This window comes from Pseudorca crassidens, chromosome 9 (assembly GCF_039906515.1).
Source record: "Pseudorca crassidens isolate mPseCra1 chromosome 9, mPseCra1.hap1, whole genome shotgun sequence".
NCBI lineage: Eukaryota > Metazoa > Chordata > Mammalia > Artiodactyla > Delphinidae > Pseudorca > Pseudorca crassidens.
This window is the reverse complement of record NC_090304.1, coordinates 15,420,513-15,446,396: the sequence shown is the minus strand read 5'-3', so window position 1 is coordinate 15,446,396 and position 25,884 is coordinate 15,420,513. Positions and strand designations below refer to the sequence as shown.

Here is a 25,884-nt window from a genome sequence, read left to right as displayed (position 1 = left end):
GTCAGGCCTGGCGTGAGAAGCCCTACATACGTTATTTATCATTTAATCCTCAGTCCTCTGATTTCCTGAGCAGCTCAGCATTCCTGGCCCCATTCTGCAGACACGAAAGCAAAGGCCCAGAGAGCTTACGTGATTTGTCCACTGGCCCCGGGGCTAGAAGGAGGTGGAGCCAGGACCCGTGTGACCCTGCAGCCCCACTGTCACTGCCACCCTCCGCTCCGGGACCCTGTGGGCCCCGTGGAATGGGGAAACCTCAGTGGGCCTTTCACCCCTGGCCCCAGGGAGGGCATGGCCTTTCCATTTAGCAGAGATCCGCCCCCTCCGTCTCCTTCATAAGTGCCTTTCGAACATCTTTTTTGAGGAACAGCCAAGCCTTTGTACCTCCATGGTCTGCAGTTTCTTCTCAATCCGCCTTGCAGAGACTATGTTCTACTCTCCTTATAAGTAAATTAGGGCACTGCGTGGTGATGGGCTTAGCGTCCAAAAGGCTCCGTGGGTAGGTGGAGCCAACACCCAGATCCAGGCAGCGATTGGAGGTACCATGTGTCTGTCACTTTTGTCTGGCCAATTGGCCGTGGAGGTGTGTCCCCACATTCAGGAGCCCCTGTGGCTGGTGGAGCTGGCAGTAGTTGGTCTTTTGATTTTAGCCGGGCCATGGGCGATGACGCAGGAGGCCGTCTCTCTGGCCACTGGGAAATAAAATGGCATAAGAGGTGTGAAGACGAGCCTGAATTTTGGAGGAAAATGGATGAATGGGGCGAGGGAATTAGCATTCATTGAAAATGATGATGTGGCTCCGGATTAAGACAGACATGGGTTCAAATCCTGGTTCAGGCACTTCTATGCTGTGTGACCTAAGACAAGTGATTCCATCTCTCTGAAGCTCAGTTCCCTCGCCTGAACAAAGGGAAATGACATTACCTAAATCCAGGAGACTTACGAGGATTCGATGAGATTGTGCATGTTCCTCGTCACATAGTAAGAACTCAAGGGCAGCCAGCTGCTACTCGCTGTTGCTGTTATCAGCTACCACACGCCAAGCTCTGTTCTCAGTGTTTTCCATACATTATGAGAAAGGCATTATTTTTTTATACTAATTTTAAAGAAAAGAAACTTGGATGTATGCAGTTCAAGAACGTGCCCCAGGCCACCAGCTAAGCAACTGGGATGTGATCCTCTGTCAGGCTGCAAAGCCCTCTGTCCACTCTGCACCCTGCCCTGGAGCTGACGCCTGGGCTTCCCTATCTCCATCCACCCTCCAGCTCACATCATCTCTTTTTCTACTGCTTCACCTTTGAGGTTGTCAGAGGCTCTTCCCAGGAGACACATCCCCTTTTATTGCACTCGTCTGGGAGCCCAGCACTCCATAAGCCACCCATTAGATGTAATCTCTAATGAATGCGATACATAATAAATACAGGTAGCCCGTTTATGAGCTGCCATATTTATTATGCCCCTTAAACGCCAGAGAGCCAGAGCCAGCTGAAGCCGGATCAGACCCTGGAGAACAGCTTTGCCTGGGTAGGCAGAGGAGGGGGCCCCAGAGCCTGGCCCCCCTGCAGACTTCTCAGCATCTCACTGGGGCTGCCCCTCCTGCCCGCTAAAAGCCCACCCAAGTCAGAGCCTGATGGCAGGAGCTGACAGCCCATCAAACTCCATCTCCATCCATTGCAGATGAAGACACTGAGGCCAGAGAGGAAGTGACTCGCAGAGCTGGAGCCTGGGGCTCCAGACTCCCAGTCCAGTGCTCTTTCTGCCCTGCTGTCTGCCTGAACAGTGGTCCCTGGACCAGGTGGAGCACAGGATCTGAAGTGAGCTGAGGGGCATGCTTACAAGCTCCAGGATGTTGGGCACCTTCACCTCCCTGATGCTCAGTGTCCTCATCTGTAAAATGGGCACAGTGCTTCCTGCCTCATGCGGTTGTTGAAAGATTCAGGACAGTCACTTCATGGAGCTGGAGCGTGGCTGGCAAAGAGTCGGTACTCAACGAATGTTCTTTCCTGTCCTCTTCCCCCTTTCCAAGGATGACAGGGTCTCAGCAGATGTATGGAGTTGCATCAGCCAAGTGCCCAAGGGAGAGGGGTCAGCACGCCGTGCCTAGGGTGCAAGTCTTTGTCCTGGGGTCCTGACCTCATGGGCAATGATAGCCCAGTGAGTCACCTATGACTGTAAAGTTAGGTGTGTTCCTAGTAAGAGCTGTTCACCCCACTCTGAGCCAGGTGCCGCGGAGAGCCCTGACATAGGACGTCTCATTTAATCCTCACAACACGCCAGGATGCAGGTCCTAAATGCCCACTTTCAGATGAAGAAACTGCGGCCCAAGATGTTAAGTCACTTACCAAAGACACAGAGGTAGAGGTGTGACGAGCCAGGATTGGAGCCCAGGTATGTCTGGCTTCAGAGCCCATGCTTGGAACTGCCATGTTTAGATGCAGGTTAGTTGCTGCTTCTAGAAGGTCAGCGATGGAGGAGATGGCGGAGGGCTGGTGGCTTGGTGTGGGGACCTGTTCTGGAGGAAGAGAGCCTGGGCTTGGGCATGATGCAAGAGACAAGGATGACCCACCATCAAGGATAATGGTTTAACAACTGGTGGGCGTGGCATGGACCAAGAGATGCTAGCTAAACAGGCCCGCCATACCCATGGTTCCCCACTGAATCTCAGCCCTCCACTGGCTGCTGGGAGGATGGGGCCTGGAACAAGGGAAGGGGTAGGTCCCCCCTGGGTCTGCCCATCCTCTCCCCAGGGCTGTCAGGAAGAAAGCGTAGCAATATTGAACATTGTATATTGAATATGACCGTGACGTGTGCACCTTGAGGGATGACTTGCGATAGCAGATGCCGTCTGCTTCCGCCGGGCATGGGGGAGGGCTACATCTTGTTTTCAAGCCCCAGTGCCTGGCATCCAGTCGTTGCACAATAAATGTTTGTTGAATAGAATTGTATTCAGTGACCCGCTACCATGGGCATACTCTTAGGTAGGGACGGGGAGACTCCAGGGGGAGGTGGGATGCTCTAAGTCTCACGATAGAGGTAGTCAGGGCAGGGGAGCATCTGGGGGCTTGGGGTCCCAGGAGGTGCCTGCAGCTCTTTCCCTGCAACACCCCTCCTCACTGGACAGGTCCTTCGAGTCGGAGGGTATGTGGGGTAGTAGGTAGTTTGTCGGACCTGGGTTCTAATTCCGCTCTAGGACCTTAGCAAGTCCCTCAGGGCCCTGAGCCTTAGTGTCTCATCTACCAAATAGGAGGCTCGTGTCTGCAATCAAGTAACATCATGACATCACACCTCTGAGCACCTGCCACACTGAGTACCTGCTAAGCATATTTCTGCGTAACTTCAGTTAATCCTCCCAACACTGCTGGGGAGGAAGCTTCTGTTTTTAATCTCCATTTTCAAGTTGGAGAGAGCAACAATCAGAGAGGTGGAGTAATTTGCCCAAGACCACACAGCAAATGAATGGTAGAGACAGGGCTTGAACCCGGGCAGGCTAGCTCTCGAGTTCTCACTCCTAACTCTGGCCTCACAGGGCGAAGCACTGGCCCTGTGATAAGGAGGTTGTTATCAGCTGCCCTCTTCCCCCATCGGCTATGAGGGCAGGCTGGCCACTAGGACACCCCAAGGAGGAGGAGAGGAGGGAGGGGCAGGAGATCTTTTCGGATGGGGTCCCCCAGTGGGAAGGCTGAGAGGGCCTTGCTGTTTTGTAGGGGGAGCACCATGGAAGGCGACTGTCTGAGCTGCATGAAGTATCTGATGTTTGTGTTCAATTTCTTCATATTTGTAAGTATTCCTGGAACATTCCCAGGGTCTCCCCAGGCCTCTGCGGGGTGGGCAGAACTGACTGCGGCTTGAAAGTCACATGGGGCTGAGTCCCAGGAACAGGAACAGGGGCCAGTGCTAGAAGCAGCTCTACCTGCCCAGCTGGGGGCTCACGGCAGGGAGGCCCCCAGCAGTGCCCACCCCACTCCTAGCGCCCACCATCACAGGAGAGATGTTTTGCACAGCCCCTGGGGTGATGCTTCAGCGACTCTGAAAAAGAAAAGATAGGGGCCTCAGTCCTGGCTACTATCTTGAAATCTGACCCCTGGTAGGGAGTTGCGGGGGTGGATGGGGGTGATCAGAGGGCAGCAGGGAGCCCCACCCAGCCCTGACCCCCCCAGAGCAGTTATGCACCGCAGAGCTGGATGGGCGGAGCTGACAGAGCCACCTGATGAAATCTGAAACCTCTCTGGGACCAAGAGACCTGGGTTCAAAGCCCAGCTCTGCATCTCTCCAGCTGTGATCTGAAACACATTTCACCCCTCTGAACCTCAGTATCTTCATCCTTTAATCTCCTCCCTCAACAGGTTTTTTGCAAATGAAGCAAGATTAGTTTAGGAAGTGCCTGGAATGTGTCAGCTCCATCCCCATCCAACCTATGGATTCTACGTGTGAAAGAACAGAGGCCCTGGGGGCTCAGGTGGCCAGCCCAGCGCCCTGTAGCACAGCCCACCTGCTCCGTTCAGACCCATGGCCTCTCCCAGGAGCAGAGCCACGCTCATCGTGTGACCCCACCTCAACCTTTGACCTTAGTGCAGCCAAGACCTCAATGAGTAAACATCTACTGATGTCCCCCAGGGCAGGGTCACTAGGAAAGAGAGGCCTCTTCTGGTCAAGACTGACTCTTGTCAGTCTGTCTGTCACCATCTATTTTTTGTACATTTCAGCAACTCTCCTGGATTCCCTCCCCTGCCCCTAATCCTGAAGAGCAGGGAGCCCCACAGACTTGAATTCTAGACCCAACTTCCAAGCTGGGTGGCCCTGGGCAGCCCCAGTGTCCCTAGGTGAAATGGGGCTGAGTCATCTTGGGCCGCCCAGTTCATGCCTGCGCCCCGCCCTTGAAGCAGAGCTCAGCACACAATTATTAAACCCCCAAACCTCCAACAGCTATGAGGAGGTTTGTGGGGAGACCAAGGAGAAAGGCGTTGTGCAGCAGACGGCGAAACTGTAGATTCTGTCGTTCGCTGTCCCGGGGTCCCTCAGGCCTCTCTGCCTCCCCCGTCCCACGACTGCACCTGAAAATATCGCCTCTTGCCCCAAACCATCCAGCTCTTCCCCCAGCTTACAGACCCCCCAGCCAAGCCAAAACTCAGCAGGTTTCTGCCATTCCTCAGGTCGTCCCATGACACGGGGATTTCAAACACTTCCCAGCCTTTAAAATCTGATGATGCCAAAGGGTTTCTCCTGCAGCAGGTCTGTTTCCAATACTGGTCTGTGCCCAAGACCAATGGAACGGATGTTTATTGAACCCTGCTAGGCACCTTCACCTCCGTTCTGTCCCTTCTTCTTATTCGGGGCCGCCCTGGGAGGTGGGAAACAGTATCTTCTTTTAACCACGGGGAAGCCAAGGTTCAGAGAGGTTAAGCCACTTACCCAAGGTCACACAGCTAATAAGTGGTACAGCCCTTTCTCTGGACTAAGCTGTCTCTCTCCAAAGATAAGTAGGGCATGGAGACGAGGGCCATGGAGATGAAGACATAAAAAGAATGTGATGTGAGAGTGGTGATCCCAACACGACTGAGAGCTCCTGTTGAGGACAAAGAGGGTGGCTTTTGTCTGTGTTTTCCCAGCATAGGTGTCAGAGCATGTTCATGGATTTGGCGAGGGTCCTTGAGGCTGGAGTCAGGGAGGCCTGGGGTTCAGCCCTGGCTCTGCCGTGAACTTGCTGTGTGACCTTCAGTAAGTTCGTTGGTCCCCTCTGGGGCTCAGTGTGGAATCAGAAGGTTGGACTGAGTGACCTCATTACCCAGCAGCTCTAACATTTAAGGAGAATATAAAAGTGGTGGATAAACTCTACATGACATGGTTCTCAGCAGCCCTAGGTGGGGCGTGGGTCTGAGACTGGATCTGGAGGTTGTGTGACACACCGCAGGTCAGGGTAAGTAGGGAAATCCAGAGCAGAGGAAAACGCTGCCAGCACATTGACTCGAGCAGCAAATGGAGTTTGTGCCCAGTCCACCGGGCACTCAGCGCCTCCGCCCCAGGGCCTCGCTCAGGGAAATGGCGTGTGTGTGTGGAGTGTCTAACCTCCGTGTCTGCCTGTTTCTTCTCCCCTCTCCTGACTGGCCCCGGGGAGCAGCTGGGTGGGGCCTGCCTGCTGGGCATCGGCATCTGGGTCATGGTGGACCCCACCGGCTTCCGGGAGATCGTGGCCGCCAACCCCCTACTCATCACGGGCGCCTACATCCTCTTGGCCATGGGGGGCCTGCTTTTTCTGCTCGGCTTCCTGGGCTGCTGCGGGGCCGTCCGGGAGAACAAGTGTCTGCTGCTGTTGGTGAGTACCCCATCCTCCACCCCACCCATGGGTGCCGCGGGCTGGGTGTTGGGGGCCCTGTGTCCACACTACGGGGGACTCACACTGAGGTCTGAGCCAAGTAGGCCATCCTCCAGGAGCGGGAGGACCACCAGCCCTTCCTACATGCATCTGAGCTTGGACCCGTGCCTGCCATGTGGGTGAGCTGCTCCCCCGTGGACAGCGGCCTTGGACTCCAGGTCTGAACAGCCAGGCTTCTCCAAGGCAGGGTCAGCTGAGAACGCTGACTCGTGACGCTTTCTACTTGCTTGTAAGACCTCGAATATATACCTCTGTGGTAAGAGAGCTAAGATAGCTATCAGATAAATCATTCAGCTTTCGCATTTCCACTTCTAGAATAGAAATGATATGACCTCTGAAGGGCCTTTATTCATTAAATAAACAGTCCTTGACCCACTATTACGGGCCACATAGGTCACCAGGTGCCATAGATGCATCAGGGGCCGAGTGGCCGTCCCCTCCCTGGTGGACAGGCTGGTGAGAGGCAGGCGAGCCCACGAGGATGAGCTGGGCAGGCCTGGGCTTGTGTGTGCGCTCTGCTCCGTCTCGTAACTAATGATGTGACTCCGGTCTAGTTTCTTGACCTCTCTGAGCTTTAGTGTCTTCTCGTTAAGTGAGGGGCGAACCAGCTCAGCTATAGGTTGGAGCCGAACAAGACAAGCGGTGGATGTCCTGTTTCTCTGGTCTTCTGGGTTCACATGGGCTGTGGCCCTTTGGGCCTCTGCTTACTGCCCTGGCCTTGGTGATGGGGCTTCCTCTCCTATGAGGTCCTGTGCCCCCGCGGGCTAGGAAAACCAGGTAGAGCGCAGTCCTGCTGGAGGGTAGGTTAAAAACGGCCCAGCTTAGAAGTGTGTGCGTGGAAGGGCCAGCTTGCAGACGCTCCTCATGGGTGAGCAGCTGCGTGGGTCGGGGGTTAAGTGATAGGGAGACATGGGCTGGTCAGTGACGTGGGCTTGCAAGGCGTCTGTCCGCTCCTGCCGGTGAGCCGGCGCCAGTGGCTTTGGGAGGCAGAGATCTGGCACAAATGCCTCCTCCCCAGATTAGAACAGACTGTACACTCTCCATTCATGCCACAGATAGAAAGTGAAATCAGCTGCGATGTGTGTGACTCAGGCGCCCTGGGTCCCTCTGGCCTTGGGCAGCAGGGTAAGCAATGCAAACGTGCCTTCTGGAGAGAAACAAAGAAACCCGAGGGCGCCCCCTGGTGGAGAGCTCTGTACAGTGTCCGACGGTGCAGGGAAAAGTCTGGGCTTGGGGAGCTGGGGACTTTGAAAGGAGCTGAGTATGGGTCCCAGGACACACCAGAGCTCCCTTCCTACATCACTCCTCTGCCCACCCTGCATCTCAGCCCCCAGGGCTCATCCAACGTTAATGGGCTCATTCCTGAAGCCAAGACAGGAAGCCGGGCTGGGGCTCTGGGCCAGGAGCAGGCTGGAGGCCCCGCACGCCCTCTGGAGCTGAGTGGCTCCCGCAGAGCCTGCCAGCTGGACAACACGTCGCTCTCCCCAGTGCCTAGGGGAGAAGGCTGAGACCCCGGGGTAGGAGGAGGTGTGCCCAAGTCCCCTGAGAGAGTTAAGTCCCGGCTGTGGCCGGTGTGCCCACCGAACCTTGAAGTCACCCCTTCCCATCCCCTCTTCTGCCTCCTTCCTCCCGTCTCTCTTCAGTCTCATTATGTGTGTTTCTCCCTTTCTTTTCTCGCTCTTTCTCGGCCTCTGTCTTCCTCTTGGTTTCTGTGCCTAATGCCTTTCCTTCCCCTTCTCCTGGACCACTCCCTCTCCCCCGCCCACCTCTGCCCCCTCTCCCTGCCTCTTTCTTTACTTCCCCTGCTTCCTTTCCCCCTTCTCCTCTCCTCCCCCCTCTCCCCTTCCCCTCCCCTCCCCTCTCACTCTCAGAACCCTAACACACATAACCCTGAGGTCACAGTGCAGGTCAAAGCCAGGGGAGTCTTGGACTCAGGTCTGCTGTCTCAGACCAGGGCTGCTCCAGAGGCTCCTAACCTGGAATGGACTCAAGTGATCCAAAACTCACCGCAAATTAGGTGCAAAATATGCCAGGTTCTCCATGTGTGTGCCTGTACCTATTGTATGTGTGTGTGGTATGCAAGCTTGCGTGTTTCTAGGGCCACCACGGCTTCTGGAAGGTTTTCAGAAAGATTCATGAGAAATAGGAAGATCTGCTTTCTCTTCCAACCTGGACTCAGCTGTGTGGTGGTTCCAGCCGAAGAGGGGCCCCAGGTCTCACCCCTCCCGGCCACTGCATCCTTTTAAGAAGTCTGAGTCGCCTCCTTGCCCTTCAGGGAAGGAGGGAAGACTTACCTTGAGAGAAGCCAAGAGAGAGTGACTTTAGTCACCTCTGGAGCTGTGGCTTAAAGGCTTGCAGAGAGAGGAGGCCTGGGGATAGGAGTTAGCTGGGCACCCCTCTGCCTCGCTCTGAGGCTAAACCCCAAGGGGTACCAGTGACCCTTAGCCCTGGAGACAGTGAGTCTAATGTCAGCTAACGATCAACTCTTCTAAAAACACATTTTCCAAACACTCCTGTTGATCAGTTTTACAGCATTTTCACGAACCATGGAACAATTTCAGCCTATTGGTGAGTTTGTGTGGCATCCCCTTTTTCCTAGTTGCCTACCTATAACTAGTTCGAGGAATGTTTTTAACCCATTTTTAGAAAGATTCACACTTTAAATATATTTTATAACCAAGACCTGCTACATTGGAAAAGAGAACAGCAAAAAGAGATGAGTGTAATTTAAAAGTGATAAGTGAGCTGAATTGTTCATGAAGTAGGTAAATTTGCTAAATATTATCCGAAGCGAGAACTAAAAGCTGACATGCTGTAGGCAGATGGCTTAGAAAAGTCTGGAGATGCTCACAAGTAGGCCAAAGAGCAGTTTTTACCCCTTGATTAATTTTCTGAGCCTGAAAGTGTGATAAGTGTAAGTTCAGGAATTACTGGCAAATGTGTCCTTAGGCAAATGGGATGAGGTCAGATTAACTCAACGCAAACAAACCCTGGGAAAGGCCCTGGTTAGGCGAAGCCCCAGGAAGCATCAGCCCGGTGGCCAGGTCCGGGAGGAACGCCTCCAAATAACCAGTAGTAACCCTGTCAAGCAGGAGAAAACTATTTCATGCCGGAGAAGTTAGCAGAAGTGACGTTGTTACCGGTGCTGGCCCCAAAGCCCTGCACTTTCCTTCAGGCGACTTAAACTCACACACTCATGTTACGCCTCAGTCCCCATGCTTGGGGAGACCTGCTCCAGGCAGGAACAACGGCCAGGAGACCTGCAGACCCCCTTCCTCCGGGGAGACCCGCTTTCCCCATCAATGAGTGAGTTACCAGGTTCATTCTTTAATTTCATCTCATGAATCTTATGTTTTTCATCTCATGAATTTCATTTCATGAATCATGAACTTTGGCTCAGTGGAAACTCCATGAGAGTGGGGACCACATCTGCCTTATGTGTATCGGTTTACCAGTACCTAGCACGGTACCTGGCACAGCGTAAGTGCTCAATAAACAGCCCTAGAATGAAGGAACAGAGAGGAGGTGGTCTCAGAGGTGTGGGTAAGAACATGGGCTTTGGAGTCAGAAAAACCTTGTTCTAATCCCTGCTCTGCCACTTCCTGGCTGTGTGACCTGGGGTCAGTTACTTAACCTCTCTGAACTTCAGGTTCCTCATATGTAAAATGAAGATAATAATACCTCCTTCCCAGACATAGTGTTGTGATCAGAGTTCAGTAAGAAAATATGCATCTTGTTTAACTCTGTTCCTGGCACATATAAGCATTTGATAAATGTGAAAGCGAAAGGATTGGTGTCGATCCCCAAGAGATCCTGCAGGCCATCTGAAAGTCTGAAGATTTGGAGGCTCTTCTGGGTTCCAGGATAACATGGTGTTAGGAGGCTGTGTTCTCGAATCAGAGTTCCTGTGTTTATCCCATCTGAGCCAGCTTGGTCAAGTTCTACCCTCTCAGGGTTCCAGTTTCCCCATCAGTAAAACAGAGGTGTTGTTGATAATAGCAGCTGCTACTCCAGGCTGCCCAGAGGGTTCAATGAAATCACCCATGTAAGAGCCACAGTGCTTAGGTGTTAAGCATCCCATAGATTGTAGCTATTGTTGTTTTCCCGGAGATCGCCCACGCCAGCCCTTGTCTTCAGGAAGGCCATGCTTCCTCTTGGTTCTGAGCCACCATCTGAGCCGTGCTCACATCGTGCCAGCCTCGTGCACAGCGCTGCACCTGCATCGTCTCGCTGACACGGTGCTAAGTCCCCTGGAAAGCACACGCAGGCTCCCAGAGTTATGAGCACGTGGAGTTCCCGAGTTCTGTCTCATCCATAGTTTATAACTGTCTAAGCCGAGGTTGACAGGCAGAGACAGCTCAGTCACGTCGCTGGGGTGGAAACCATTTCCGAGGCCGCTCTTTGCCAGCCTGAGGACAGCCAGCAACTCCACTGCAAGGGCAGAGGGTGGGGCGGGGCTCCGTGGAGGCCACGTGAAAGAGAACTGGATGACCGTCTGTCACCAGCCAAATGGAGATGCCAGGAGCCCTGCCAGGGCCCTCCATTACTGTCACAGGGGTAAGAGGCTGCAGAGGTGGGGAACATACCTCTCAGCCCAAGGACGAGCTTGTGGAAGTGGAGGGGGATGGGATGGGCATCGTGGCCAGGGGCAGCCTGCCCGGGGATACAGGTGTCCCTCTGTCACTCTCCTTTCTGGTTAGGGAGCTCTGACTCCCAACCTCAGTCCAAGGTCACCCCACACAGCTGACTACAGCAAGCCTGCCCCTGACCTGCTGGAACCAGAGCCCCAGGGTTCAGAAGAGCCACTTCCAGGCCAGCCCTGAACTGTGCTCTTCAGCAGAGAGAGAGAAGGGGTAGAGTGGTGCTCTGAAAGGAGCTGGATTAAGAGGACAGGATGTGGTCTCAAATTTTTGAGCTGCACACCTTTGGAAAGGAAAGTTTTTCTCCTTCTCTGGCTTGTTTCCTCCCCTGTGGAAATGGGGGCTAAACAGAAAAGAGACCATGGGACAGGTGTCGGGTTCTGATGCCAAGCAAGCCTCTATGAGACCAGAGACCATGGGCTTGAACCTAGCGAGACCTCTCCCCCACCCCCGGCCCCTGTGGGTAAGGAGTGAACAACGCACGCCTTGTGCTGGCTGATCTGTTTAAGCCAGGGGCTCTCCTTGGGTTTGGACATTGAAAAAAACAAAACAATGCCTTTGGCAGGTCTAGGAGATGTTTCATGTCTGCATCCTGGACGGATCGTCTCACCCTCCGTCCTAAGCTCTCCCCGAAAGCAGTCCTCAGACCAAGGAGTTTGGAGAAACCGCGGGACCTCTATGGGGCAGCTGCTGTCAGCGCTGAAAAGTCAGGGAGGGTATATGACCTGGGGTCTTCCTGGGATGAGGATAAAGTGACTGGAAGAGACAGGATCCAGGAGAGAGACAACCCTGTTGGCTCCAAAGATGGACTGTTGGTGTGTTTATTATGAAAAATGTCTGGCTTACGGCAGTTAAGTTCCTCAGTCTCTCAGAATCAGTACATTGTGTCAATCGTGTGACCTATGGAAGGGTGCTTCGGCAAGCGGTCACCTGCCCCCTTCCCCCCCTGCCCTCGGGGCTCACGGGCCTGCCGCCTTCTCTCTGCAGTTCTTCCTGTTCATCCTGATCATCTTCCTGGCGGAACTCTCGGCGGCCATCTTGGCCTTCATCTTCAGGGAGAACGTACGTACTGGGCCCCGTGTGCTCCGGCCCCATTCATGGCCAGCCCCTCCCGCCCCAGAGGGTCTCACAGAGTCAGTGCCCTCTCATCCAGTAGTTCCAGCCCAAATCACAACCCACCGGCCCAGCAAGGCCCCACAGCCCAAAGAGAGACCCCAGTGAGCCTCTCTCTGCAAGGGCTTTTCCAGAAGGTCAGAGTCAGAGGGCCCTTAAGGGTCTCTGCTCTTCCCAGGCATCTGGTGCAACCCCGCACCTGGTTCTAGAATCTTCCATTCCACACCTTGCCCAGCTGTGGCCCAGCAGTAGTCATCTGACAGTCTGAGGATAGTCAAAGAGGCTGTCCCTTGGGGCTTCCCTGGTGGCGCAGTGGTTGAGAGTCCACCTGCCGATGCAGGGGACACGGGTTCGTGCCCCGGTCCGGGAAGATCCCACATGCCGCGGGGCAGCTGGGCCCGTGAGCCACGGCCTCTGAACCTGCGCGTCCGGAGCCTGTGCTCCGCAGCGGGAGAGGCCACAGCAGTGAGAGGCCCGCGTACTGCAAAAAAAAAAAGTCTGTTCCCCCAGCACAGATTGTGTGCCATGCGGGAGAACAGGACAGAGCCCTCTTGGACGAGGCCCTGGCAAGTATGAAATTTGGGCAACTTGCCCCTATAGACCATCTTATCAGAGGCTCCAACCACCCGGGTCCCCGCCCTTCCCTGCAGCAGGGAGCAGGGTCCTACCTCTCACACGGTGGCTTCTTCAGGGCCTGGGACGCAGCGCATCCACTTGGCTCTGTCTGAGGAACAGCTCAGGGCGGCGGGTGGCGGCGGCATGAGGGGGCGAGCGCCCCACTGTGGACCAGACCTCCCTCTGGGAGGAGCTGCAGGGACGGTGGAGGTTCCCAGGTGGCCCTGGCGTCAGGCTTGCCGAGGCCCGTGTGGGTAGACTGCGTTTTCATGTCGGGGATCTGATGATGCAGGGAGGCCACAGGTCCTGGGGTTGGAGGTGAGGGCCTGCCCCAAGTTAGCTGCTTGGGAGGAGGGTCACTGGCACCAGGACGCTGAGGCCTTCCCCCTCCGTCCCCCGGAGCAGGTCGCTGGAGAGGCCAGGGAGGGGAGCTGTATCAAGCTGCTGTAGACCTCAGCCTGCCCCCTCCCTCTGCCTCCAGCTCACCCGCGAATTCTTCACCAAGGAGCTCACCAAGCACTACCAGGGCAACAACGACACAGACGTCTTCTCTGCCACCTGGAACTCTGTCATGATCACAGTGAGTGGCCCCAGGGATGCTGGGAGCATTCAGAGCCCTGATGCCCAATGCAGCCAGTGTCTGGCCTCCAGAGCCCTCCTTGTTCACGTGTCTGCACAGACATCAGTAATCAATCAGGCACTGATCCACCCAGCCCGGACCGGGCCTCAGAACCCTCATTCGCACAGCTGGCAGCCGCTGCCCACGCCTCACAGTCCAGACTCGGGAGGAAACCTGTTTGCTCTCCCTGTCTTGAGTCCTCGAGCAATTGTAACGGTCATTTGTAACGGTCATCGATGATAGTAATCATAGCAACTATTTATTGAGTGCTAAGTGCCAGTGAGGTAGGAGTGGTTACCACCACCCTCACTTTACAGGTGAGGACGCTGGAGGCTCAGAGAAGCTGAGTGACTTTCCCACGGTTGCACAGGAGGAGCAGCCAACCCACACCTGGGTCTTGACTCTGCTCCCGCCCGCTGCTTCACGGTGGCCTTTGAAGTGACTGTGTGTCTCTGCACCCTCATACCTGGGTCCAGCTCCCATCCCCCCTTCTCTTTGCTCTCCTCCTAGTTTGGTTGCTGTGGGGTCAACGGGCCTGAAGACTTTAAGTTTGCATCAGTTTTCCGACTCCTGACTTTGGACAGTGACGAGGTGCCGGAGGCCTGCTGCCGGAGAGAACCCCAGAGTCGGGACGGGGTCCTGCTGAGCAGGGAGGAATGCCTCCTGGGAAGAGACCTGTTCCTGAACAAGCAGGTACCAGGCCCCGCTCCCCCAGGCAGGGGAAGCCTGTCCATCGGGGCTTGGGTGGCCAGAGCTGTGTGGGTGACAGTTTGGGCCCTGAAGGTCTGAAGGCACTGAGGGAATCCCATGGAAATGTTGGCTGTGATATGGGACTCCTGAACGGGGGCTGAGGAAGGCTCCATGCGTGCTCCTGAGATCCAACCAAAAGGGGGAAAGGATGAGAATGTCAGACAGTCCATCAATGGCCGTGAGCATTCAGAGCCCTGATGCCCGGTGCAGCCAGTGTCTGACCTCCAGAGCCCGCCTTGTTCGCATGTCTGCACAGACATCAGTAATCAATCAGGCACTGATTGAGGAGTGGGCCTTTTGGCTGGGGTTCAGGGGTGACTAGGAGTTTTCCAGTGTTCCAGGTAGAACACTCCCTGAGCTTCTGGTAATGCAGGTGTCAGGAGCCAGAAACAGAATGATACAGTGGGGGCCCCTCCTCTGCTGTGCATTTTATTTGGAGGGAAGCTCACCTTTGCCATGTGGGAGCACCTCCGGATCCCATGGGAGCGAGGTTTCCCTGACCTTAGTCTCCAGAGTCTGGGAAGCTCCTAGACTTCTTGACTTCTTTTACAACCCAAGGACTTCATCTCGGTCTCAGAAGAAGCCCTTTCCCTTCCTGTGTGCGCCACCTCTGGGGGCTGCAAGGGCACCTGCTTTGCCCCCTCTGTGAGGCAGACAGTGCCCTAGACCTTGATCCCCTTCCCACTGACCAGTCCCCATATACCTCAGGGGTGTGTGTGAGACCAGGCTAGGCAGAGCAGTGGGGGGAGAATGAGGGTGACCTGAGCCCCACACCTCTCGCTTGGTTCGGCCTTTGATGAGGCTCTCATGGCAGAGTGCCAGGTGCAGGGGACACAGCAGGGGACAGCAGACAAGACCCCTGCTCCTGCCGGGCTTACAGTCTGGTCAGAGGAAGCAGACGATAAGCGAGCAGCCAACACATAGCAAGTCATAATTTCACATGAAACAATAATTTTACTCTAAAGAAAATAGAACTGGATGATGGGCCAGAAGGGACTGGGGTGGGACGGGGGCGAGGCTCAAGCCTGGCCTCTTAGAGTCCCGGGGGCGGAGGGGGCGGGCGTTGGGCTGCAGCCTGACCCTGACTGTCTGATGAGACTCTTTCCAGCCTCAGCTTCGCCTCGTGAACTCAGCACCCTCCTCCCCTGCACCTGCTCATGTCATGTCCAAGGACGCATCAGGCCCCAAAGCCACATTCCTCTACCCCTTATGGTCCGGTCTCCCTGCACTGGGGGAAAGAGACCTAAATAAAGAAACAAAGGCCCTGGAATCAGGCTGCTGTGAGCTGGGGGCAGGGGCAGCGCCCCAGGAGTTAGGTCTCAGCCATGAGGAGAGGCTGCAGGGCGTGGGGGGATGTTTCAGGCTGTGATGTCAGGCAGACCTGGGCTGTGAGCAGCTGTGTCACCTTGGCCAAGACACACGCTCCGGACCTCAGATTCCCGACACAGTGGCAGAGACTGCTGGCTGCCATGCTCGGTTCATTTCTCCTCCTTGGAAAGAGGAGGTTTAGAGACCCCATGACCACCAGGTAAAGCCCCCCTTTCCAGCCTCCCTTGCAGCTAAGCCACATCACCCAGTTCTAGCTGAAGGGAGGTGAGCAGAGGTGATTTGTGCCATGGAGTCATGTCCTTAAGAGGAAGCACTGTGCCTGCCCCTCCTTCTCCCCCCCGCCCAACCCCTGGCTGGTGGTGACAGCCATCTTGGTGACAGCCATGGTGACAGCCACCTCAAACCTTGCAGAGGAGGGTGGCCCCCTAGAATGTCAGAGCATCAAGGCGCCTGGGACACTGACAGCTCCATGGAGCAGAGCAGCCAGCACAGCTGGGGGTTGACAAAGACAAACAAACTTCTACGTTAGGACTGCCTGCTGCCCACTGCCGAGCTTCTATCCTAAGGCCACTTGTGAAGTGTTCAGGGAGGCTTCCCATGGGCCCTGTTCTGTTAGGGCTTCATCCTGACATGCTTCGCATTTCTGGATTCATCCGCCATTATGATGCCTCCTTCCATCTCCTGGGTATGGCTTTGAAATTGAAGTTCATCAGAGAGGTCCCTGTGCGGCTACATTAGTTCTTTACGATGACTCTTCCCCTGTTTCTCATGAGGATTCCCAGAGATTGACTCCTGGGATTCCTTTTCTGAGACACTAGCATCCCTCCTGAGCATTCTTCCCTTTTAAAAGCCTCTGCGGAGGGACTATTTCTATTTGATTTTTCTCCAAAGCCCACTTCCCTGAAGCCCAGGATGCATTTCTGAATTTGCCTCACATCCTCAGCACAGTTCTGAGTCAGTGAACAACATGGTTGATTCCAAGTAACTGAAAATCTAAACTAAAAGGGTTAGAGCAAATGGCAAGAATTCTGGAAGACAGTGGCTTCTCCTATTTATCAGTGGCTCCATCATGTCAATCAAGGCCTAGTCTCTGTGATCCTTGTGGCCTTTCTTTGCGCTTAGTACTTCATGGTGGCAAAATGGCTGCCACGGCTCCAGACATCCCACCCATGTTGAAGACAGGAAGAAGGTGGCACCAGCTTCTTTCCCAGAAACCCCCATCAGACTTCTGCTTCGGTCTCACTGGCCAGGACTCAGTCATATGGCTGTCAGGAGCTAAGGCAGTGAGCACTCATCTATGGGTGTTGAGTTAGTCCACCAGCCCTGTTTATCACTGAGTGCCAAAGAAGAGAAATAAGGAAATCCCCAAAGGTGATCCATGATGAATAACCAGGCTCCTCCATTGGTATGAGTTGAATCCACCATGGCAGCTTCTCCTGCTCATTCCTCAGCCTTCCCTGGGTCAAAATAGTCACCCAGGCAAGTCAAGAATGTATTCCCCTGCTGGAAAAAAAAAAAATATCAGGGAGTGTGCCAGGAGATGGTGATCTTGCTAGACCTTGACTCCAGGCCAGTATGGTGACCACCAAGAGGAAAGCATCCATCTTTCCCACTTGTCAGGGTGGTCTTAAGTGTTCTCTCCCCACAGCATCGCTGTTTCTCTGCTTTATCCTCAGTGCTCCCCACCCGCTTCCTGGTGGGTTGTGACTACGGGTGCTGCTGTGTCTCCTCTAGACATAGAGTACTACACGCTCATCCTCCTGACGAGGGAAGAGCACTCCAGCCAGAGAGTGAGCGCAGCCTGTTCAAAGGCCCTGGGGTAGGAGGGAGCATGGTGTGTTCCAGGGACCAAGAGAAGGCCAGTATGGCTGGAGCACAGTGAATGAGGCAAGACTAGCTCAAAGCGAGGGTGTCAGCAAGGGCCAGACCATGCAGTGCTGACGGGCCCATGGCAAAGATGCTAGAAGAGCAAAGAAGCCCACGTCGAGTTCTATGTGGGGTTGTGGCCATGTTGGCGCCCTGGCTGCTCAGCGACCAGGGGTTAGAGGTGGACCTGAGTGAACAGGATGGATTTTTACACTGGTCCCAGTGAGAAACAATGCTGGGTTAGACCGGGATGGTGGCAGTGGAGACGCAGAGAGGTGTACGGATCTGAGAAATGAATCAGGAGGTAACATGGTGGTAGGCCGACTTTGGGGAAGGCAGGATGAGGCAGTGGTGAGGGGGACTCCACAGGTCCTGGTTTGGGGGAAGATCTCAGATCTGGTCTGAGGCAAGCTGAGTGTGAGGTGCCTTTGGGGCCTCCAAGCAGTGGTAGCCAGTGGACAGTTGGACTTAGAGGGCTGGGGGGAAGGTCCATGCTGGACGTATTAATGTGGGTGGCCTTCATGCCGGCACCTCTGGCCTAGCTGCCCTCTGTCAGATTAGGTTGCGGGGGGGCGACTGGTCAGGAGCCAGGGGTGGGAGGATGTTCTCTCTCTGCAGAGACGGAGGATGGGTGCTGGCGACAGCGGCACAGCTAGGGGACTCACAGTCTGTGGTGGTAGCCTGGGGAGAGATGGTCTCCTGCAGCGTCTCGCTGGGCAGGGTCAGGATAAGGGGTGGGCATCCATCCTGAGGGTGAGGAAGAGGTGATATCCCGGGCTGTAGGCAGCTCCGGGCCCTGAGCCAGGGACCCCGCCTGGGTGAGCGAGAACCGAGGCTTCCTGATGCAGCTCCCGGGAGCTTGGACCTCCCTCAGTGTAAATAGGCTTCGCTGCCTCCTTGGGTGTGACCTTGAGCACGTAGTCAGCTGCTCCCTCCCTTCTTTCCTCTTCCCTGAGGGGCTGGAACAAGCACACGAGGCCACAGCAGAGCTCCGGCCAGGGCGGACACTCGCTGAGTGTTGGCGGCATCTTCCGTTCACCCCCTGCCCTCACTGCTCCCTCCGAGGGCATCTCAGTACCAGGGCCTCCATCAGCCAACTGGTCTGCTCGATTCAGCCCGGGGACCCAAAGGGTCTTTGGTGCCACAGCCCAACAGCGAGCAGATGAGCAGTTAAGGCCCCAGGTACCTCGTCCACAGCAGATGAGGGGTGCAGGGACATCTTCCCTCTGGGGACAACTCCCACCCACCGGCCCGGGTGAGGCACATAAAATCAACTTCAAGTTCAGGAAGGGATTCACTGCTCCTCCTGTCCCCTTGTAGTATAGGGGGGTGTGTGTGTGTGTGTGTGTCTCGTGCACGGATCCCCAGGGTGTGTGTGTGTGTATGTGTGTGTGTGTGTATGTGTTTGTGTGTGTGTGTCTCTCGTTCATGGATCCCAGGGCGTGTGTGTATGTGTGTGTGTGTGTGTCTTGTGCACGGATCCCCAGGGTGTGTGTGTGTGTGTGTGTGTGTGTGTGTGTGTGTGTGTGTCTCGTGCACGGATCCCCAGGGCCATAGAGGGTAAACCCACACACCCAACTGTGCACTCAGACATTTCCCACCACCCAGGGGCACAGAGAGAGACAGCATGGTCCTAACGGGACCGAGGGCTGGCTCCCTGCCAACCCTGTTCGACGTGCTTTGTCTGCAGCACCTCATTTTATCCTCACACAATCCTATGAAGTAGTTAGCCTACATAGCCCCAGTTTCTGGATGGGGCGAGTGAGGCCTAGAAAAAGTAAGTACAGGCCCACCCCAGAGATACTGCGGGTTCCATTGCAGACCACCGTGATAAAGAGAGGGACACGAAGTTTTTGGTTTCCCAGTGCCTATAAAATTTATGTTTACACTTCATTAAGTGTGCAATAGCCTTCTGTCTAAAAAGACAGTGTGCATACCGTAATTTTAAAATGCTTTATTGCTAAAAAAATAATGCTCACCATCATCTGAGCCATCAGCGAGAGGCAGTAGTAACGTCAAAGATCACTGATCACAGATTCCTGTAACACATCTAATAATAATGAAAAAGTTTGAAATACTGCGAGAATTACCAAAAGGTGACGCAGAGACACGAAGTGAGCAAATGCTGTTGGAAAAATGGCGCCAACAACGTGCTTAACGCAGGGTTGCCACAAGCCTTCAATTTCTAAAAAAACACGATATCCATGAAATGCAGTAAAACGAGGGACGCCTATCAGTTTGCCCAGTAAGCAAGCGGCTGGTGTAACCACCACTTCTCCCCGGGTCATTGGTGCTTCTCGTCTGGAAGGCCCCCAGACTGCACGACAAAGCCAGTGTCGGGGTAGAGGGGTGGTGTGCAGCAGTGGGTGATGTCGTCGGCCCCGGGAGGCAGGTGGCAGCCAGAGGGGATGACGGGAGGCCGGAAGCATCCCTCCCAGGCTCCTCCCTGTCTCCCTTCCCTTCCCTCCAGAGCAGGCCAGCTTTCTGCTGCCATGGCTCTACGTGTTGGGGTTCTGATGCTTTAAAAAGAGTTAAACAGATCAAGGGGGTTGGCAGTTTGAGTTCTGCCCTGATACGGCTCTGCAGGCAGATCCAGGATGGCCCTGGCCTGGCCAGGCGGATGGGGCTTCCCTGCCAGCTCTGAAGTTGCCTCCAGCCACTCTGGGCTCCTGACCAGCTGGCCTGTGGGAGGGCGCCCTTAGGGCTCCGATCACACAGCCCTTAGCTGGGCTCCCAGTGGCACGGCTGAGACAAGGCCCGAGTTCAGCTAAGACCTTCTTTCCTTGCTGTCCTTGCCGGGACTGTGGTGTCTCAAAGCCCGGCCGTGGCAAAGGCATTAGAAATCACCTGGGGCATCTGCTCACGACGTAGGTTCCTGGGCTCCACACCAGACCCCCTGATCCAGAGTCTGGGGGGTGAGGCCTTGGCATCTGCATTGTTAACAACCTCCCCAGATGATTCTGACACACCGTCAGCCCCAAGAGCACTGTGGATCCAGGACATCGTGCTGGAGGGGTCTGTTTATCTGGGTACATCCTATTTGCTGCTGAGTGTTCAAAGTGGGGCCTGTGGGAGCCTTCCCTGCCCAGCCCCCATCAGCCTCCAGCAGGAGGGTCTCATGCTATCCACCGGGCCACTCTGCCCAGATCACGTCCTGCCATCCACCTGCCTGGGCACAGCCTCATGGGGCGTCATTTCCACTTCCGGCCAATGAGGCAGGGCTTCTGGGTGATTGACAATGGGCGTGAACACCCAAGAATCTCAACAGAGCTCAGAAACAGCCAGAGTCACCCAGCAGGGACCAGGCACGATCCCCACCCCCACCCGGGGGCTCTTCCCCTTGCAGGTCCTCTGGCTGGGCCCAAAGAATATACAGCTTCTCATAAATGAAAGAAAATTCTCCCCCTTTAAAAATACATTTCATTCAAGGCAACTACCGTGCATCAGTCTCTGGTCAGCACGGTGCTGGGGGAAGGAGCATGGACACGAAGATGACCAAGATGTGAGGCACCCAGGGTCGGATGGGGCTGAGGTCACGTGCTGGCAGCTCCTGGCTTTGCTCGCATGCCATCCCTCTCTTTCTTTCTGTCTTACTGGGCCCATCTCTATCTCAGTCTGTACCTCCTGAGGACTGCTTGAGAAAGCAGTAATAGCACAGGAATTCAATCCGTTTAGAAGGGGCCCTATGAGAGCTGGGCTGGTCCTGGAAGGCTGCCTGGAGGAGGTGAGATATGTGCTGGGTCTTGAAGAATGGGCTGTGTTTCCTTAGGGCAGAGCTGCCAGGCTGCCAGGCTGGTAATGGGAAGGAGTAGAGAGGGTGGGTGTGGGACAATAGGGGATGGTGGTGACTGTGGTTCCCCAGGGAGCACCTGTCCCCAGGTACTGCCACATAGAAAGAAATGATGGCTTACCTCGCTGGATCTTCTGATTTTATGAGAGAAGCAAGGAGCCCAGATATTTATGGGAAATTTCCCAATATTCCAATCAGAAAAGAAGAACGGGTCTGTGGCTGATTCGGCAGCAGGCAGGCTGGCAGTTTTCAGCCCCGCCTTAGGGGCTGGAGGGCCAGGAGGGTCTCTGGGGTATTGCTGCTGAGTGGCTGAGCTTATGGGCCTCCTGCCTCCCCCGCTCCTCCCATCCAAACTGTCCCAGCAGCGGTGTGACAGGGTCGGCCTGCTGCTGCCTGAGCTTTGGGGCTATATGCCAGTTCCCAGGCTTCACACCCCTGTCCTGAGGCTGGCCCTTGACCTCTGTCCCTCCTTCCTGGCTATGGCTTTACCTCTGGTCCTTCCCTCCCAGGGCTGTTACACGGTGATCCTCAACGCCTTTGAAACTTACGTCTACCTGGCCGGAGCCCTCGCCATAGGGGTGCTGGCCATCGAGGTAAGTAAAGGCCCCCACTTCTGTGGCTCCTCAGAAGAAAGACAGACACCTACACAGGGTCTCAGGCAGATCCCCCATGGCCTGCACCCCCAGCCTGCCTCCGTCTCCAGGTCCTTAACCCAGGACCCAGTGGGTCCCCACTGCAGGGACGATGGGCAGGTAAGCCCAGCCGTGCCTGTCTGCTGCCTGCGAGTCACCCTGGGACTCTGGACACATCTGAGCGAGTCTGCGGGCGGTGGGCATGGACAGGCCCTGAGAGTCGCTGCCCTCACCCCTACCCACGGTCCAGAGTGAACTCTGACTGAAGGATCAACGCAGCTGATTTCAGGGAGGGGCTACAGCCTGTGCTTCTAGATCAGGCCCATTCTCTGTGGGGTGTTGAGGGCCTGCAGGGCCTTGAGGACCTCACAAGCGCACGTTGAGCCCCAGAGGTGAAGACAGAAGGGCCCTGAGCCCCCTCAAACGGAAGGCAGCCGCAGACTCTTGGAGCCACCACTAGGTGGCGCTTTGGCCAAAGGGCAGAGCTGCCCCCTTCCCTTCCTTCTACCACCCTCTCCCGGATCTCAAACCCGCTGCCCTGGAAGGTTGGACAGAGGGCTTTGCCCAGGCCCGCCCATCTCAAGAACGGGGCTGACAGTCTTCGGCCAGCCAGGAAATGAAGTCAGACCACCCTATCCTCAGCCTTCCCCCTCCCACCTGGCACCATAAACATGGCCTTGCTTAGCTTCTTACTGTGTCCTACAGCCCTGCTTAGAGCAGTTTTGTGGAGATTATTGAGGATGGGGAGAGGGAGGGGTCATTCATTCATTCGTTCGTCAAGCAAAGATTGAGCCCCTACTGTATGCCAACGCTGTTCTAGGTGAGCAAGTCCTCTCCTAGGAGGAAACAATGAACAAGAAACACAAATCAGTACCAGACCCCCTGGGAAAACGCAGGCGTGGGTCCCCTGCAGGAAGAACATGGGCTTCTAGAGTTCACCTTCCAGCTCTGCCTCGCCCCACGCACAGGATGCCCGAGCCACAGTTTCCTTATCTGCAACATGGTGCTAGAAGCCTGCTCCTAGGGCACGGTGGGGCTTGCAGGTGCCGGGGACTACGTGCCTGGCGTGTAATAGGGGCTCGCTAAGCAATGCCTGTGTTCCTGACCTACTGCCCTCACGCCCAGCCCGCAAGCCCAGCTGTGGCCTCTGTGCCAGGCAGAATGATTCGGGGACCTTTTGCAAGAGCTCTGGCACAGGGGCATCAGCCAGTCTGAAGAAATGGGCATCTCTGAGTCAGGGTCTCTACACACCCCATTACCCCAGGGCCCTTAGACAGGTGTTCAGTGATTGTGCTCCTAGCTTGGAGAAGGGCTGCATCTTCCTTGTCTATTAGTAACAATCCTGGTAACTTCTAATTAAGCATCTACTATATAACAGGCCTCATTACATCGTTAATTGCCTTAGACTTCAATCTCACCTCCTTCCTGTGAGTTGGAAGGAGGCGAGTGCAGGGGCTAGGAGCATGGTCTCTGGAGTCAGAATACCTAGACTCCAATCCTGGATCCTCCATTTGTAGCTGTGTGACCTTAGGTGGGTTACCTGACCTCCCTGTGTCTCACTTCCTGGTCTGTGAAAATGCTTCTGAGACAGCACTTAGAACCGTGCCTGGCACATGGTAGACTCTTGATACATACTCAGGCCCAGAGAAGGGAACTGAGTATTGGCCGAAGTTTGCTGCTGGCAAATAAGGGAGCTGGATTTGAACCCATGTCCAAGGCCCCCTTCTTTTCATGACTACACGGCATGAAGGGGACCATTGACTGGCAAGAGGGGCTTGCCCCCAGGGCAGTGTCAGGAGTGCCAGCAGCAGGAGTGTTCTAAGAGTGATGGGGGACCCCCCTTCCAGTCCCAGAGCAGACAGCCCCTTCTCGTTGGGGAGGGTCAGCCCCCTGGAGGGCTGCAAGCCCAGCCTGACAAGCAAACTCCTACTTTCTTTGCAGCTTTTTGCCATGGTCTTTGCCATGTGCCTCTTCCGGGGCATCCAGTAGAGGGTGTGGCCTGAAGATTGAAGACTCACCCCACCCACCACTGCCCAGCACCCAATGCCCTCCCCTCCCCCTCGCCCCTGCCCTCTTGGCCCCGGGGGAGGAGGTGAGGCCATGATGAGTGGCTAGGAAATGGGGCAGAGGAAAATAGCTATTTTTTTAACAAAAAAAATGAAGGCAAGAATATGGACTGATGTAGCCCATCTGGACTCCGGAACGGGCGCCATGGGGTTCTCCGCGGGGGCCCGGGCACCTGAACCCAGGATGCAGCCTGCACTAGAGACCAAAGCAACACCAGGGCCAGGCCCCCTCCTTGCTGCAGCCAGATCTGGCAGCCCGGGACCTGCGCCCTCAACTCACAGCTTCAGGATCTGGTGCCAAGGAAGTAATAAGGATTTTGGCAAGAAGGAGGCAAAAGAAAATTGTGGAGAAGTTGGCAAAGCCCAGGGGCGCTGAGGAGATCTGGTCACCATGTCCTTGAGGACTTGGAACCTACATGGAGTCCCCGGTCCTCTGAGGATGGAGTTGTCCCTGCCTCAGGCTGGGGCCAAGAGTGGGCTGCAGATGCTGGATCCAAGGATGGCCCAGCCGGTAGGGTCCGTGCTTCCCCATCTGTTGGAGCAAATAATCTGGAAAGCCCAGAGAGGAGCAGTTTCTCATCCACAGTCACACAGCACGTGCGTGACAGTTCTGAACAAGAACCCCGCCATCCCCAGGGTGCCTGTCACTCCTTCCAAGGCTCTGTTGGTCCCAGCAGACCTACTGCTCACACCCCTCCCTGGCCTCTGCATCCTGGTTTCCCCAGAAGAGAGCGGGCAAGCTGGTCAGGAATTGCCTCTTCCCGCCTCCACAGCTAAGAAAATTCTGGACTCTGCCCTCCCTGCTCTCCCTGACACCTCCCCACACTTATCTCTAAGTCCCAGGAACACACACACATGCACACACACCACAGCCCATTTTCTAAACTGCCCTCCTTTCCTCCACTGACTCCACCAATTCCCTGGCCCCCAGGGCTGGAAGGAACCCCCAAGATCATCTGGTTCTCCTCTCCTCACTCAGAACTGCCACTCGGATGTCTTCCACAAGATCCCTGCCAAGACTTCTCCACCTTCTTCTTGCACACCTCCAAGGACGGGGAGCTTACTACCTCCCAAGACAGGCTTCTCTTTGGACTGCTCTGACTTTAACATCAGCTCAATACACGGAAGAGGTTCCTGTTTTTCTGTGGTTCTGTCCATGGCATCCCACTTGCTCTCCTTCCCGAAGCGATAAGGCCACACGTTGTCCCCCCGAGCCCCGTTATTTCCAGGCTAAAGAACCCCAGGGCACCTCATCATTTCTGCTGTGACACGGTTTTCCTGTCCCTTCGCTGTCCATAGCACATTTCTGAGTGTTTCCTCCAGGATCTGACAGGGAGAGGTTTCCCCACAGACTTACTCACACCCACACAGCACCCACAAATCAGCCCCTCATGTGCAGGTCTCAAATTCTAGACCAGTGTTAGCAACTCTATTGCAAGATGCCTCGACCCTGATCAGTCAGGAGTGGCTGCCAGAGGCGGTGTGGAAAATCGGAGGCTTGGCCTGGGCTCAGTGGGGGAGGACAGTGTAATCTTGATTAGTGATGTCTGCCAAACAACTCAAGCTTGTGGAGGGATGGGTGTGGAAGGGACAGTATGGTGCCTGCTCTCCTCTCTTCATTGTCCCTCTTCAGGGTCTGGGAAGAGCCCATTCTATCTCAAAGGCCCTGTGCCAGCTTCCAGCCTCCCCTCCAGCTTTCCAGCCACTGGGAGACAGAGCAGTGGCCTAGAGCCCAGCGCTCCCCTGCTCTGCCACCTACCCCCTTCTGAGATGCGGCTGGAGCTCTGTGCCTGCTGTAAAGATTTGGTTTGCCCCTCCCCCCATTTCTCCCCTTCCCCCTTGCACTCACACTGCTGTCCTCACCAGTCCTGGCCCATTGTGGGCTGGGTCCTTCCAGATTGTCCCTGTATCAGTCTGCCCTGGCAACTCCATAAATGATGTTATGAACTCGCTAGCGACTGGGCAACCCCAGGACCCAGGGGGCCGTGCAGCTTGCACCCCAGCACAGGTCTCTAGACCACCCACAAATTGGCTTCAACTTCCTGGCAGAGGCAGAGGGCTGGTGTGTGGTTGACCAAAAAAAAAAAAAAATCAGGC

General features: G+C 55.4%; 1 protein-coding gene across 6 annotated transcripts in view; it reads left to right on the top strand.

Annotated features, from left to right (window-relative positions):
• TSPAN18 (tetraspanin 18) overlaps nt 1–24,926 on the top strand; it is a 180,830-nt gene extending 155,904 nt beyond the window's left edge. For 5 of the 6 annotated variants that reach the window (XM_067749312.1, XM_067749315.1, XM_067749311.1 and 2 more), the window contains 7 exons: nt 3,702–3,774; nt 6,113–6,307; nt 11,995–12,069; nt 13,217–13,315; nt 13,865–14,047; nt 21,599–21,682; nt 23,663–24,926. In XM_067749312.1, the coding sequence (XP_067605413.1) occupies nt 3,712–3,774; nt 6,113–6,307; nt 11,995–12,069; nt 13,217–13,315; nt 13,865–14,047; nt 21,599–21,682; nt 23,663–23,710 (747 nt within the window). In that variant the 5' untranslated portion in view covers nt 3,702–3,711 and the 3' untranslated portion in view covers nt 23,711–24,926. Of the gene's footprint in view, nt 1–3,701; nt 3,775–6,112; nt 6,308–11,994; nt 12,070–13,216; nt 13,316–13,864; nt 14,048–20,728; nt 20,802–21,598; nt 21,683–23,662 lie in introns of all 6 variants that reach the window. The other variant, XR_010946069.1, reaches the window with a different exon arrangement.
• Nucleotides 24,927–25,884: the final 958 nt, after the last annotated feature.